Source organism: Pristiophorus japonicus, chromosome 3 (assembly GCF_044704955.1).
Source record: "Pristiophorus japonicus isolate sPriJap1 chromosome 3, sPriJap1.hap1, whole genome shotgun sequence".
In the NCBI taxonomy this organism is placed as follows: domain Eukaryota; kingdom Metazoa; phylum Chordata; class Chondrichthyes; family Pristiophoridae; genus Pristiophorus; species Pristiophorus japonicus.
Genome location: NC_091979.1, coordinates 277,717,246 through 277,730,685, shown reverse-complemented (window position 1 = coordinate 277,730,685; position 13,440 = coordinate 277,717,246). Strand labels below are relative to the sequence as shown.

The window sequence follows — 13,440 nt, the reverse complement described above, 5'->3', positions numbered from 1 at the left end:
ATCTGGAAAGATTAGGGAAATGGCTAAAACTCCAGCAATTGTAGTATTAAGTATCACGGATGGCCTATTTCCACACCAAAAAGGGATGAGTTCACAGGTGTTTCAATGAGGGACCTGAAATTGCAGTTCCCAAACTACATCCTGAAGGGTAGAAGATGCCTGTGCGTGGATTTTTTTTTAAAACATGTGGCGGCCGTTGCACACCAGCCACCACACGGTCTTGACAGAGCTAGGTCTTGGTCCAGTGGCAAGGGTTAACCAAGACGACTGGAGGCCAAGCTCTGCTGCACGGACCTGGTGCGCACACATACTCTGACTGTCTATCGATCAAACTCAAATGTCTCTTCTTCCAAATGCTTTCAGGCCATTTGCCGGTGTGCAAGAAGGGATAAGAAAAGGAAGACACATACTTCGATTCTGTACACTTTGTGTTAATCTTAAACAGGGATACCTTTTTTAACTTGTTATATATGAACCACTGATATCTTTTCTTACTTAACTTGCCGGAAAACTCCAACTAACATGCACAAATACAGATTCATGGTCAAGTGAAAGGCAGCAGAACTCTGACAGGGTATGTCATTAATGGAACGCCCTTGCTGGAGTTGACATCAATTTTAACTTTAGTTTTTTAAAAAGTTACGGTGTCCATATGGATGTGCAATGTGCGGGGTGTCAAAGGGGATTCTATGTTAAATTGTCTTCAAATTAATTGTGTTTTTTTTAGTGTTGGCCTTTTCCATAGCAAAAAAACAAATAGCAAGATTATTTTTCTATCACAAAAATGGAAGAGACTTTTGATTAGTAAGTTTAATAACATATATATTATGAAAACTCTTAAAAATAACATTTGCATTAAATGGTGGTAATTTAATGTCAAATGAAAATCAAGAAATTAAATGTATAAAATTCTCAATTACTTTTCAACTATCCCTTCAAAATTAACCAAATGCACTTTTAGAATACAATGTTCACTATTATCTTTACAGACTCTCCTATCGAACAGGACAAGATACTGCAAACTGTGACACCTGTCGAAACAGTGCATGCATCATTTATAGGTAAGCTACTGAACAAAGCAAAAACTAAGTCACGATTGATAAGCTACAAGAAAATGGTTTCTCATCACATTTCTGATTTTGTCTCAAAAAACAGTATCATATTCTTTAAACATTACTTGACCACAACAAAAGTTAGTTCCCTTCAGTACTTCTTCTTCATTCTTTGAATGTATTTGAGTCTCTGTATAGAATGCACATCTGCCATCCCAATGCAAGAAAGCCCAGGACACTGTCCCTTTAGGATTCTGGAATCAGGCATCAGCCATACAAGCCCCTCGAAACAATAATGCATGATTATAGTATCACACACCACAGTACTTTTAAAAGTAGAGAGTTGACTTAATGGGGCAAATTTACAAAATCAAACTATGTCATCTAGTCGAGAAAAATCCCTTCAAGATTTTTACACCCAGGGGAGCAAGTGATGTTCTCCCACACTGGTGGATCACAGCCTCAATCTGAGGCAGATATTCTGTTCTTTGCCAGCAACAGCAACTGTGAGGCTTAAAGAACCAACGAGAACACTAAAATAATACAACTCCAAGCTCACTCCAGATCAGGTAAGAGAATGAGGGCTAAGCTGGGAGGGAAGTGTAAATGTGCAGGGTGAACTTATTTCAAAACAATAACATAGAAACGTAGAAAATAGGTACAGGAGTAGGCCATTCGGCCCTTCAAGCCTGCACCACCATTCAATAAGATCATGGCTGATCATTCACCTCAGTACCCCTTTCCTGCTTTCTCTCCATATCCCTTGATCCCTTCAGCCGTAAGGGCCATATCTAACTCCCTCTTGAATATATCCAATGAAGAGGCATCAACAACTCTCTGCGGTAGTGAATTCCACAGGTTAACAATTCTATGAAGATGGCTGTATCCATGGTAAGTAAATTAACATTCTTCTGCACTTATTCAACCTCCCCATATAAATAGGGCATGTTTGTAAGCTATAGGAAATAAATTCAATGAAAGACTGAAACTGGTTTTGAGAACCCTCATCTTTAGCTTGCAAAATAGTAGTATTGAGCTGTCAAGACAATAATGGCTGGTCAAATCATGTGGACTGTACCTGATTACTGCTTCAGTAGTGGGCAGGAAGATATCCTCACCCACACAGAAATAATGCATTGGAAATTCAAAGACTATCCACCAAATGTCTTTCAAGAGTATCAGATAGTACAGGAAATAAGTTCTGGCAAAGTTAATTTAACGCTTCATGAATTTATTCGATCTCATTATCTTTCTGTTTTTCTGCTTTTGTAATTAGCTTATTTGTAACTAAAACTTGCAGTTACTCAATTTAACAATCTGTTAGTACAGTATTTACTTCCTTCGGATTAGGTAGGAGAATAATATGGGCATCCCATGTGATCGTTGTTAATAAAGAGAAATTGTTAGACCATTGGCAAGCTATCCGATAGGTGGCACATTTAAGAGTGCAAGTTTTGATTCATGAGACTTGGGGAGAAATTCACATTGTTTGCGCCTACCGTTTTCTCGCCCGGTGGTGGGGTGGGGTGGGGTGGGGGGCAGGAGCAGGAGCAGGAGCAGGAGGAGGAGGGGTACCGCCACCCGCGAGATTGCGCGGGAGTTAGCGGAGGCGCAAACCAGCAGCACCCCGCTCCTGCCCTGGGCCACTGCGCCAGCAATGACGACGTCATAACCATGCGCAGCGACCCGCTTTCGCCCCAGAGTGGAAATTAGGTAGCGCCCCATGAGGCCGCCACGGGCGACGATCGCGCCAGCCTCGTGGGTCGCGAACCGGGCTGTACTCCGCTCGCGGGGCGAAAAGTAAAGAGGTGGTGCGTGCGGTAATTTTATTTTTGCCGATATTTCATTTAACATTTCGCGTGGTCTGAGCCAGCGATGGTGCAGCCCGGCACTCTGTTTTTGTACTGGGCTACGGCGCTCCACTGGCGTAGTTGTAGCCCCTCGCCCCACTGCAGAGCTCGCGCGCTTACCGCCCCGGTGCTACCCCCGATAGGAAGTAGAGCACCCGATATTTTGCGTTCCATTTCCTCTCAGGGGCGGTAACCCCAATTTCGCAGTCTTCCGTGTCAGGTGCAGTAAGTCCCGCCTCGACGCGGTTACCGCCCCCAAACAGGACACTACCGAATTTCGTCCCCTCAGTCTGCTTATCAAAACTACCTTTCTGCTCTGAACAATTTAAAACTGCTGGGAAACGCATGGATTGTAACACGAATCACTGCTTTTCATGTAATTTTTCCCGAATCATGAGTCAAAAGCAAATTGCAAAAGCCCTTCCTAAACAAGAAGAACCCAAAAATACTACAGCATAGAAAATATCAGGTTTATATATAATCTGCGGCTATGATGTTGGGATGTATTAAAGGTCGATATTGAACCGAAATAATGAGGTAATCCTGCCATTTTATAAATCATTGCTGTGACCACACTTAAAATACAGTGTACAGTTATGGTTGCAACAGTACAAAATTGTGCAGTTATTGAAAGGATATTATAGAAGAGAGCAACCTGAATGATTGAGGGTTGGAGGGAGTGGATTATGATGTTTTTAGGATTCAAAAGGGATTACATAACATAGACCATAATGTTATGTATGTAATAACTTGATTGACTGAATACTGTAAACTAACAGGTACAAACCTGGGTCTGCTTTATTAGGGCCCAAAGTGATTACATTACATGATGGCTTGCCTTTTATACCTGGGCGGCACACATGTGCGTACAGCCCAATGACCGCTGACAGTGGCACCACCTGGTGGCTAGTAACCCCAAGCATACAGACATAACAATATCCCCCTTTAAGATATAAGTAACAGTCTCTTTACAAATTAAGACGGTCCGGGGCTTTCCGCTCCCAAGTTGATTGTCTCAACTCCCACCTTGGGCGAGTGTTCTGAGTCTGTTATGACTGGGGGTTGGGTAGCCGATCTGATAGGAGTAGCAATGACCATGTCAGGGATTGAAAGTCCAGATTCATTGATGACAGCGGAGTCATAGAAACATACTTCTGATGACTGAGGGTAGGTTGGTAGGTCACTGATTGTGTCTTCCTCAGACTGTTGCGGTTCATCCGTGTGCCGCAGCTTTATCTGATCAACATGTTTCCTGCATGTTTGCCTATTCTTGAGCTTGACGATACCCTCCTTGGCCGCAACAGTACCGGCAATCCACTTGGGACCTTGACCATAATTTAGTACAGACACAGGATCGTTAACAGAAATGTCGCGTGACACGGCAGCGCGACCATGATTAATGCTGACTTTGGCGTCTGTATTCAACATGATCGTTCAAGTCAGGGTGGACAAGAGAGAGCTTGGTCTTGAGACCTCTCTTCATCAATAGTTCAGCAGGGGGGACCCCAGTCAGCATGTGGGGTCTTGTCCTGTAACTAAGCAATATGCGTGACAAGCGAGTCTGCACTGAACCTTGAGTTACATGGTTCATACTCTGCTTGATGGTTTGGACAGTACGCTCTGCTTGACCATTGGATGCGGGTTTGAATGGTGCTGACCTCACATGTTTGATACCATCGAGTTTCATGAACTCTTGAAACTCCAGACGAATGAAGCAAGGTCCGTTGCTGTTTACAACGATGTCGGGCAGACCATGAGTGGCAAACATGACATGAAGGCTCTCAATGGTAGCTGTGGATGTACTGGATGACATGATTATACACTCGATCCACTTGGAATATGCATCCACCACAACTAAAAGCATCTTTTCCAGGAAGGGACCTGCAAAGTCAATACAGATCCTGGACAATGGTTCAGATGACCACGACTATAGACTCAGCGGCGATTCCGCTGGTGCTTTACTTAGCTGCATGCAAGTGTTGCACTGATGCATACATGATTCCAGATCAGAGTCAATTCCAGGCCACCATACATGAGACCTGGCAATGGCTTTCATCATGACAATACCGGAATGAGTGCTTTGTAGATCATGTACAAATTTCTCTCTGCCTTTCTTAGGCATAACAACACGATTACCCCACTGTAAACAATTTGACTGAATGGATAATTCGTCTTTGCGATGGTTGTAAGGTTTAGTTTCATCACCCATTTGCTTGGGTATAGCAGACCAATCACCATTAAGGTCACAACATTTCACGAACGATAATATCGGGTCCTCGCTGGTCCAGGTCTGAACTTGTTGAGCCGTGACAGGGGTTCCTTCACTTTCGAAAGCATCCATAACTAACAGTAGGTCTGGCATCTCCACCTCCAGTATGGGCAACGACAGACGGTTCAGTGCATCGACACAATTCTCGGTGCCAGGTCTATGGCGAATGACATAATCATAGGCAGATAATATCAGTGCCCACCTCTGGATGCGGGACGATGCATTGATATCTTGATTTTCTGAAAACAATGAAATGAGTGGCTTGTTTCCAATTCAAACCAAAGACCAAACAGGTACTGATGCATCTTTTTAACCCCATACACACAGGCTGATGCTTCTTTTTCTACCATGCTGTAGGCTCTTTCCACCTTTGATGAACTTTTAGAAGCATACGCAACAGGTTGTAGTTTACCCGACTCATTAGCTTGTTGGAGCACGCAACCAACTCCATATGAAGCAGCATCACAGGCCAATAGTAAGGAGGGACATTAGCCTGGATGATGTGGAATCGGTGTGGGTGGAGCTGCAGAATACCAAAGGGCAGAAAACGCTAATGGGAGTTGTGTACAGACTACCAAACAGTAGGAGAGAGGTTGGGGACATCATCAAACAAGAAATAAGGGAAGTGTGCAATAAAGGTACAGCAGTTATCATGGGCGGCTTTAATCTACATATTGATTGGGCTAACCAAACTGGTAGCAATGTGGTGGAGGAGGATTTCCTGGAGTGTATTAGGGATGGTTTTCTAGACCAATATGTCAAGGAACCAACTAGAGAGCTGGCCATCCTAGACTGGGTGATGTGTAATGAGAAACAACTAATTAGCAATCTTGTTGTGCGAGGCCCTTTGGGGAAGAGTGACCATAATATGGTAGAATTCTTTATTAAGATGGAGTGTGACACAGTTAGTTCGGAAACTAGGCTCCTGAACTTAAGGAAAGGTAACTTCGACGGTATGAGGCGTGAATTGGCAAGAATAGACGGGCAAAGGATACCTAAAGGGTTGACGGTGGATAAGCAATGACAAACATTTAAAGATCACATGGATGAACTTCAGCAATTGTACATCCCTGTCTGGAGCAAAAATAAAATGGGGAAGCTGGCTCATTATTGATTGACTCGCACCCGTGTCCAATTCCATCCGTACCAGCACACTGTTAAGTTTCACATTAATCATTATCGGTTGGTTCTTTGTTAGGAATGAATACAGTCCATACACTTCCTCCTCTGGTATCTCGGATTGCATATCCGGATCCGCGCTATACTGGTCATCATCCTCCATGTGGTGTGTCGCAGCACGCTTGCTCAGTTGCGGACACATGTGCTGGAGATGCCCCAGTCTCGAACACTCTTTACAAATGACACTGATAAGGCCGATGATTGCCTCCACAATGCCAACACAGTGAAGTCAGATTCATTCTCGTTGGCGGACTTTAGGCAGCCACAGGTTTCGCATACGCAGTCGAGTAGGCCCTGCCATGTGCAGCTCTGCCAAACGACGATACAATCTTGTTTACAGTACTTGCCGAGTTCTGATTTTTCGATGATATCTGCTTTAACTTTTTGTCCGTTGTCATGCATGCCTGGGCAATCGTGATGGCCTTGCTCAAATCCAGCATCTCTGCCGCCAGCTTACGCGGGATCACCTCGTGGTTGATGCCAATTACAAAGAAGTCCCGCAGCATGTCTCCCAACGCGTTTTCAAACTTACACGGTCTAGCTAGACGTCTTAGGTCGGCAACGAATTCCGACACATGCTGGCCCTCAGAACGAACGTGCATGTAGAATCGATATCGTGAGATGATGCCGCCTTCTTCTGGTTTGAGATGGTCACGTACCAGAGCACACAATTCCTCATAGTCCTTGTCCGTTGGACTTGCAGGCGAGAGAAGATTCTTTATGAGTCCATAGATTTTCGGACCGCAAACCGTGAGGAAGACCGCCCTGCGCCTAACTGCGTCAGTGGGTTCCTCCATTTTGTTGGCCACAAAGCACTGGTCTAGGCGAGCTGCAAAATCTGTCAAGTCCTCTCTCTCCACAAATCTCTCCAGAATTCTAACTGTGCTCATTTTTGCATGCGAAGGTTCTTAAGTTACCTCATCGCCAAATGTTATGTATGTAATAACTCGATAGACTGACTACTGTAAACTAACACTGGTACAAACCTGGCTCTGCTTTATTAGGACCCACATTACATGATGGCTTCCCTTTTGTACCTGGGCCGCACACACGTGCGTACAGCCCAATGACCTCCGACAGTGGCACCACCTGGTGGCTAATAACCCCAAGCATACATGACACATAACAAGCTATTTCATCTCATCGAAAACAGTATAACCAGAGGACATGACTCGCACTTCAATGAGGGTAAATTCAAAACTGATCTGCGGAAACAATATTTCAGTGAGCAAGTGGTCAATCTATGGAACACACTCCCTGGAGAAATGGTGCAAGTATTGCCTTTTCAAATGTAAATTAGATAGATTCCTTTCCAAAAATAACATTTTGGTATATAGTATGCAAGTAATTTGAGACATGACAAATGGTAAGTGTACCCTGCTTGGGAGGAACAGGTGACTTTGTACCTATGGTTCCCAAAGCTCCCCAGCATTGAGGTTTTGCTCAGGTTATGTCTGGATCTGTTGTAGACTAGTTGATAGACTGATTAGTCAACAACTCCATTATCGTTGTATCATGCAACTATCAGGATGTTAGAAGGTGAACTAAGTGGACTGTGGTCTTTTTTCATCCAGCAATTCCTATCATAGAATCACAGAATAGTACAGCACAAAAGGAGGCCATTCTGCGCATCGAGTCTGCGCTGGCTCTTTCAAAGAGAAATCCAGTTAGTCCCACTCCCTCACTCTTTCCCCATATCCCTGCAATAAATCCAATTCCCTTTTGAAGGCTATTATTGAATTTATATCCACCGCCCTATCAGGCAATGCATTCCAAATCCTAACTATTTATTGCATAAAAAAGTATTTCCTCATGTCACCTCTGGTTCATTTACCAATCACCTTTAATCTCTTGCCCCTCATTATCGACCCTTCAGCCAATGGAATCAGTTTCTCTTTATTTACTCCATCTAAATCCTTCATGATTTAAACACCTCTATCAAATCTCTTCTTAGCCTTTTCTGCTCCAAGGAGAACAACATTGTTCATGGGGATGTGAGCGCGTTGCTGGCAAGGCCAGCATTTATTATCCATCCCTAATTGCCTTTGAGAAGATGGTGGTGAACCACCTTCTTGCACCCTGAAGCCCGTGTGGTGATTATACTCCCACAGTGCTGTTAGGGAGGGAGTTCCAGGATTCTGACCCAGCAATGAAGGAACGACGATATGCTTCCAAATCAGGATGGTGTGTGACTTGGAATGGAACGTGGAGGTGGTGGTATTCCCATGTGCTTGCTGCCTTTGTCCTTCGAGGTAGTAGAGGTCGTGGGTTTGGCAGGTGCTGCTGAAGAAGCCTTGTTGTGTTGCTGAAGTGCATCTTGTAGATGGTACACACAGCATCCACGGTACGGCGGTGGTGGAGTGGATGTTTAAGGTGGTGGATGGGATGCCAATCAAATGGGTTGCTTTGTCCTGGATGGTGTTGAGCTTTTTAGTGTTGTTGGAGCTGCACTCATCCAGACAAGTGGAGAATATTCCATCACACTCCTGACTTGTGCCTTGTAGATGGTGGAAAGGTTTTGGGGAGTCAAGAGGTGAGACACTTGTCGCAGCTTCTCTTGTCTACCCACTTAACTGTAATTGCTCATCCCAGGGATCATTCTAGTAAATCTTTTCTGTACCCTCTCCAAAGAAACATAGAAAATAGGTGCAGGAGTAGGCCATTCGGCCCTTCGAGCCTGCACCACCATTCAATATGATCATGGCATATCTTTTTTGCAACTTTAGTACCCTGCTTTCTCTCCATACCTCTTGATCCCTTTAGCCATAAGGGCCACATCTAACTCCCTTTTGAATATATCTAACGAACTGGCTGCAACAACTTTCTGCGGTAGAGAATTCCACAGGTTCACAATTCTGAGTGAAGAAATTTCTCCTCATCGCGGTCCAAAATGGCTTATCCCTTATCCGTAGACAATAATCCCTGGTTCTGGATTTCCCCAACATCAGGAACATTCTTCCTGCATCTAACCTGTCCAATCCTGTCAGAATTTTATACGTTTCCATGAAATCCCATCTCATTCTTCTAAATTCCAGTGAATATAAGCCTAGTCGATCCAATCTTTCTTCATATGTCAGTCCTGCCATCCCGGGAATCAGTCTGGTGAACCTTCGCTGCACTCCTTCAATAGCAAGAATGTCCTTCTTCAGATTAGGAGACCAAAACTGTACACAATATTCAAGGCCTCACCAAGGCCCTGTACAACTGCAGTAAGACCTCCCTGCTCCTATACTCAAATCCTCTTGCTATGAAGGCCAACATGCCATTTGCCTTCTTCACCGCCTGCTGTACCTGCATGCCAACTTTCAATGACTGAAGTACCGCGACACCCAGGTCTCGTTGCACCTCTGCTTTTCCTAATCGGTCACCATTCAGATAATATTCTGCCTTCCTGTTTTTGCAACCAAAGTGGATAACCTCACATTTATCCATAATATACTGCATCTGCCATGCATTTGCCCACTCACCTAACCCTGCAGCCTCTTAGCATCCTCCTCACAGCTCTCACTGCCACCCAGCTTAGTGTCATCTGCAAACTAGGGAGATATTACATTCAATTTCTTTGTCTAAATCATTAATGTATATTGTAAATAGCTGGGGTCCCAGCATTGAACCTTGCGGTACCCCACTAGTCACTGCCTGCCATTCTGAAAAGGTTTATCCCTACTCTTTGCTTCCTGTCTGCCAACCAGTTGTCTATCCACATCAATACATTACCCCCAGTGCCATGTGCTTTAATTTTGCACACTAATCTCTTGTGTGGGACCTTGTCAAAAGACTTTTGAAAGTCCAAATACATCACATCCACTGGTTCTCCCTTGTCCAGTCTATTGTTACATCCTCAAAAAATTATAGAAGATTTGTCAAGCATGATGTCCCTTTTATAAATCCATGCTGACTTGGACCGATCCTGTCACTGCTTTCCAAATGCGCTGCTATTATATCTTTAATAATTGATTCCAACATTTTCCCCACCACCGATGTCCGGCTGACCGGTCTATAATTCCCTGTTTTCTCTCTCCCTCCTTTTTTTTAAAAAAGTGGGGTTACATTAGCTACCCTCCAGTCCATAGGAACTGATCCAGAGTCTATAGAATGTTGGAAAATGACCACCTATGCATCCACTATTTCTAGGGCCACTTCCTTAAGTACTCTGGGATGCAGACTATCAGGCCCCGGGGATTTATCGGCCTTCAATTCCATCAATTTTCCCAACACAATTTGCTGACTAATAAGGATTTCCTTTAGTTCCTCCTTCTCGCTAGACCCTCGGTCCCCTAATATTTCCGGAAGTTTATTTGTATCTTCCTTAGTGAAGACAGAACCAAAGTATTTGTTCAATTGGTCTGCCATTTCTTTGTTCCCCATTATAAATTCACCTGATTCTGAATACATTTGTCCTCACTAATCTTTTTCTCTTCACATATCTATAGAAGCTTTTGCAGTCAGTTTTTATGTTCCCTGTAAGCTTACTCTCATACTCTATTTTCCCCCTCCTAATTAAACCCTTTGTCCTTCTCTGCTGAATTCTAAATTTCTCCCAGTCCTCAGGTTTGCTGCTTTTCTGGCCAATTTATATGCCTCTTCCTTGGATTTAACATTATCCCTAATTTCCCTTCTTTAAGTTCAGGACTCTAGTCTCTGAATTAACTGTGTCACTCTCCATCTTAATGAAGAATTCTACCATATTCTTCCCTAAGGAGCCTCGCACAACAAGATTGCTAATTAATCCTCTCTCGTTACACAACACCCAGTCGAGGATGGCCAGCTCTCTCGTTGGTTCCTCGACGTATTGGTCTAGAAAATCATCCCTTATACATTCCAGGAAATCCTCCTCCACCGTATTGCTACCGGTTTGGGTAGCCCAATCTATATGCAGATTAAAGTCACCCATGATAACTGCTGTACCTTTATTGCACGTATCCCTAATTTCCTGTTTAATGCCATCCCCAACCTCACTACTACTGTTTGGTGGTCTGTACACATTTTGCACTAGCATTTTCTGCCCTTTGGTGTTCCGCAGCTCTACCCATGCAGATTCCACATCATCCAAGCTAATGTCCTTTCTTCCTATTGCGTTAATCTCCTCTTTAACCACCAACGCTACCCCATCTCCTTTTCATTTCTGTCTATCCTTCCTGAATGTTGAATACCCCTGGATGTTGAGTTCCCAGCCTTGGTCACCCTGGAGCCATGTCTCCGTAATCCCAATTACATCATATCCATTAACAGCTATCTGCGCAATTAATTCATCCACCTTATTATGAATGCTCCTCACATTGAGACACAAAGCCTTCAGGCTTGTTTTTTTTAACACTCTTTGTCCTTTTAGAATTATGTTGTAATTTGGCCCTTTTTGATTTTTACCTTCACATCCTTCCTGAAGTGGGTGCCCAGAATTGGACACAGTACTCCCAAACTAGTGGATATATGGGTTTAGCACAACTTCCTGGCTTTTGTACTCTGTGCCTCTATTTATAAAACCCAGGATCTCATATGCTCGCTTAACTGCTTTGTTAACCTGTCCAGCCACCTTCAAAGATTTATGAACAGGTCTCTATGTTCATGCACCCCCTTTAAAATTGAACCATTTAGTATGTATGGTCTCTCCTCATTCTTCCTACCAAAATATATCACCTCACACTTCTCTGCATGAAATTTCATTTTTTTAAAAATTTGTTCCTGGGGTGTGGGCATCACCGGTAAGGCCAGTATTTATTGCCCATCCCTAACTGCCCTTGAGAAGGTGGTGGTGAACCGCCTTCTTGAACAGCTGCAGTCCTTATGATGAAAGTAATGTTAGGGAGGGAGTTCCAGGATTTCGACCCAGCAATGATGAAAGAATGGCGATATATTTCCAAGTCAAGATGGTGTGTAACTTGGAGGGAAACTTGCAGGTGATGGTGTTCCCATGCGCCTGTTGCCCTTATCCTTCTAGGTGGTAGAGATCGCGGGTTTGGTAGCTGCCAAAGAAGTCGTGGCGAGTTGCTGCAGTGCACCTTGTAGATAGTACACACTGCAACCACAGTGCGTCGGTGGTGCAGGGAGTGAATGTTTAAAGTGATGGATAGGGTGCCAATCAAGCGGGCTGCTTTGTCCTAAATGGTGTCGAGCTTCTTCAATGTTGTTGGAGCTGCACTCATCCAGGCAAGTGGAGAATATTCCAACACAGTCTTGACTTGTGTCTTGTAGAGGCTTTGGGGAGTCAGGAGCGGAGACATTCGCCGCAGAATACCCGGCCTTTGACCTGCTTTTGTAGCCACAGTATGTGTGTGGCTGGTCCAGTTAAGTTTCTGGTCAATGGTGACCCCTCCAGCATGTTGATAGCGGGGATTCCACGATGGTAGTGCCATTGAATGTCAAGGGGCGGTGATTAGATTCTCGCTTGTTGGAGATAGTCACTGCCTGGCGCTTTTGTGACATAATTATCAACCCAAGTCTGAACACCATCCAAGTCTTGCTGCATTTGGGTATGGACTGTTTCATTATCTGAGGAATTGTGAATGGAACTGAACACTGCAATCATCAGCGAACAGCCCCACTTCTGACCTTATGATGGAGGGAAGATCATTGATGAAGCAGCTGAAGATGGTTCGGCCTAGGACACTGCCCTGAGGAACTCCTGCAGCGATGTCCTGGGGCTGCGATGATTGACCTCCAACAACTACAACCATTTTCTTTTGTTCCAGGTATGACTACAGTCAGTGGAAAGTTTTCTCCCTGAATCCCAATGACCTCAATTTTACGAGGGCTCCTTGATGCCACACTTGGTCAAAATGCTGCCTTGATGTTCTTATGTTCTTATGTTCTTGATGTCAAGGACAGTCACTGTCAACTCACCTCTGGAATTCAGCTCTTTTGTCCGTGTTTCGACCAAGGCTGTAATGAGGTCTGGAGCCGACTGGTCCTGGCGGAACCCAAATTAAGCGTTGGCGAGCAAGTTATTGCTGAATAAGTGGCGCTTGATAGCACTGTCGACGACACCTTCCATCACTTTGCTCATGATTGAGAGTTGACTGATGGGGTGGCAATTGGCCGGATTGGATTTGTCCTGCTTTTTGAGGACAGGACATACCTGGGCAGTCTTCCA

The 13,440-nt window shown here is 44.3% G+C and overlaps 2 protein-coding genes across 3 annotated transcripts in view; one reads left to right on the top strand and one right to left on the bottom strand.

The window, feature by feature from the left end:
- dock1 (dedicator of cytokinesis 1) overlaps window positions 1–13,440 on the bottom strand; it is an 816,280-nt gene that overhangs the window by 438,260 nt on the left and 364,580 nt on the right. The window lies entirely within an intron of this gene.
- The window catches only part of LOC139260306 (inhibitory synaptic factor 2A), a 64,915-nt gene that overhangs the window by 29,645 nt on the left and 21,830 nt on the right, over window positions 1–13,440 (top strand). Inside the window, exon 3 of the mRNA XM_070876755.1 lies at window positions 990–1,061. Coding sequence (XP_070732856.1) covers window positions 990–1,061 — 72 coding nt within the window. The remainder of the gene's footprint in view (window positions 1–989; window positions 1,062–13,440) is intronic.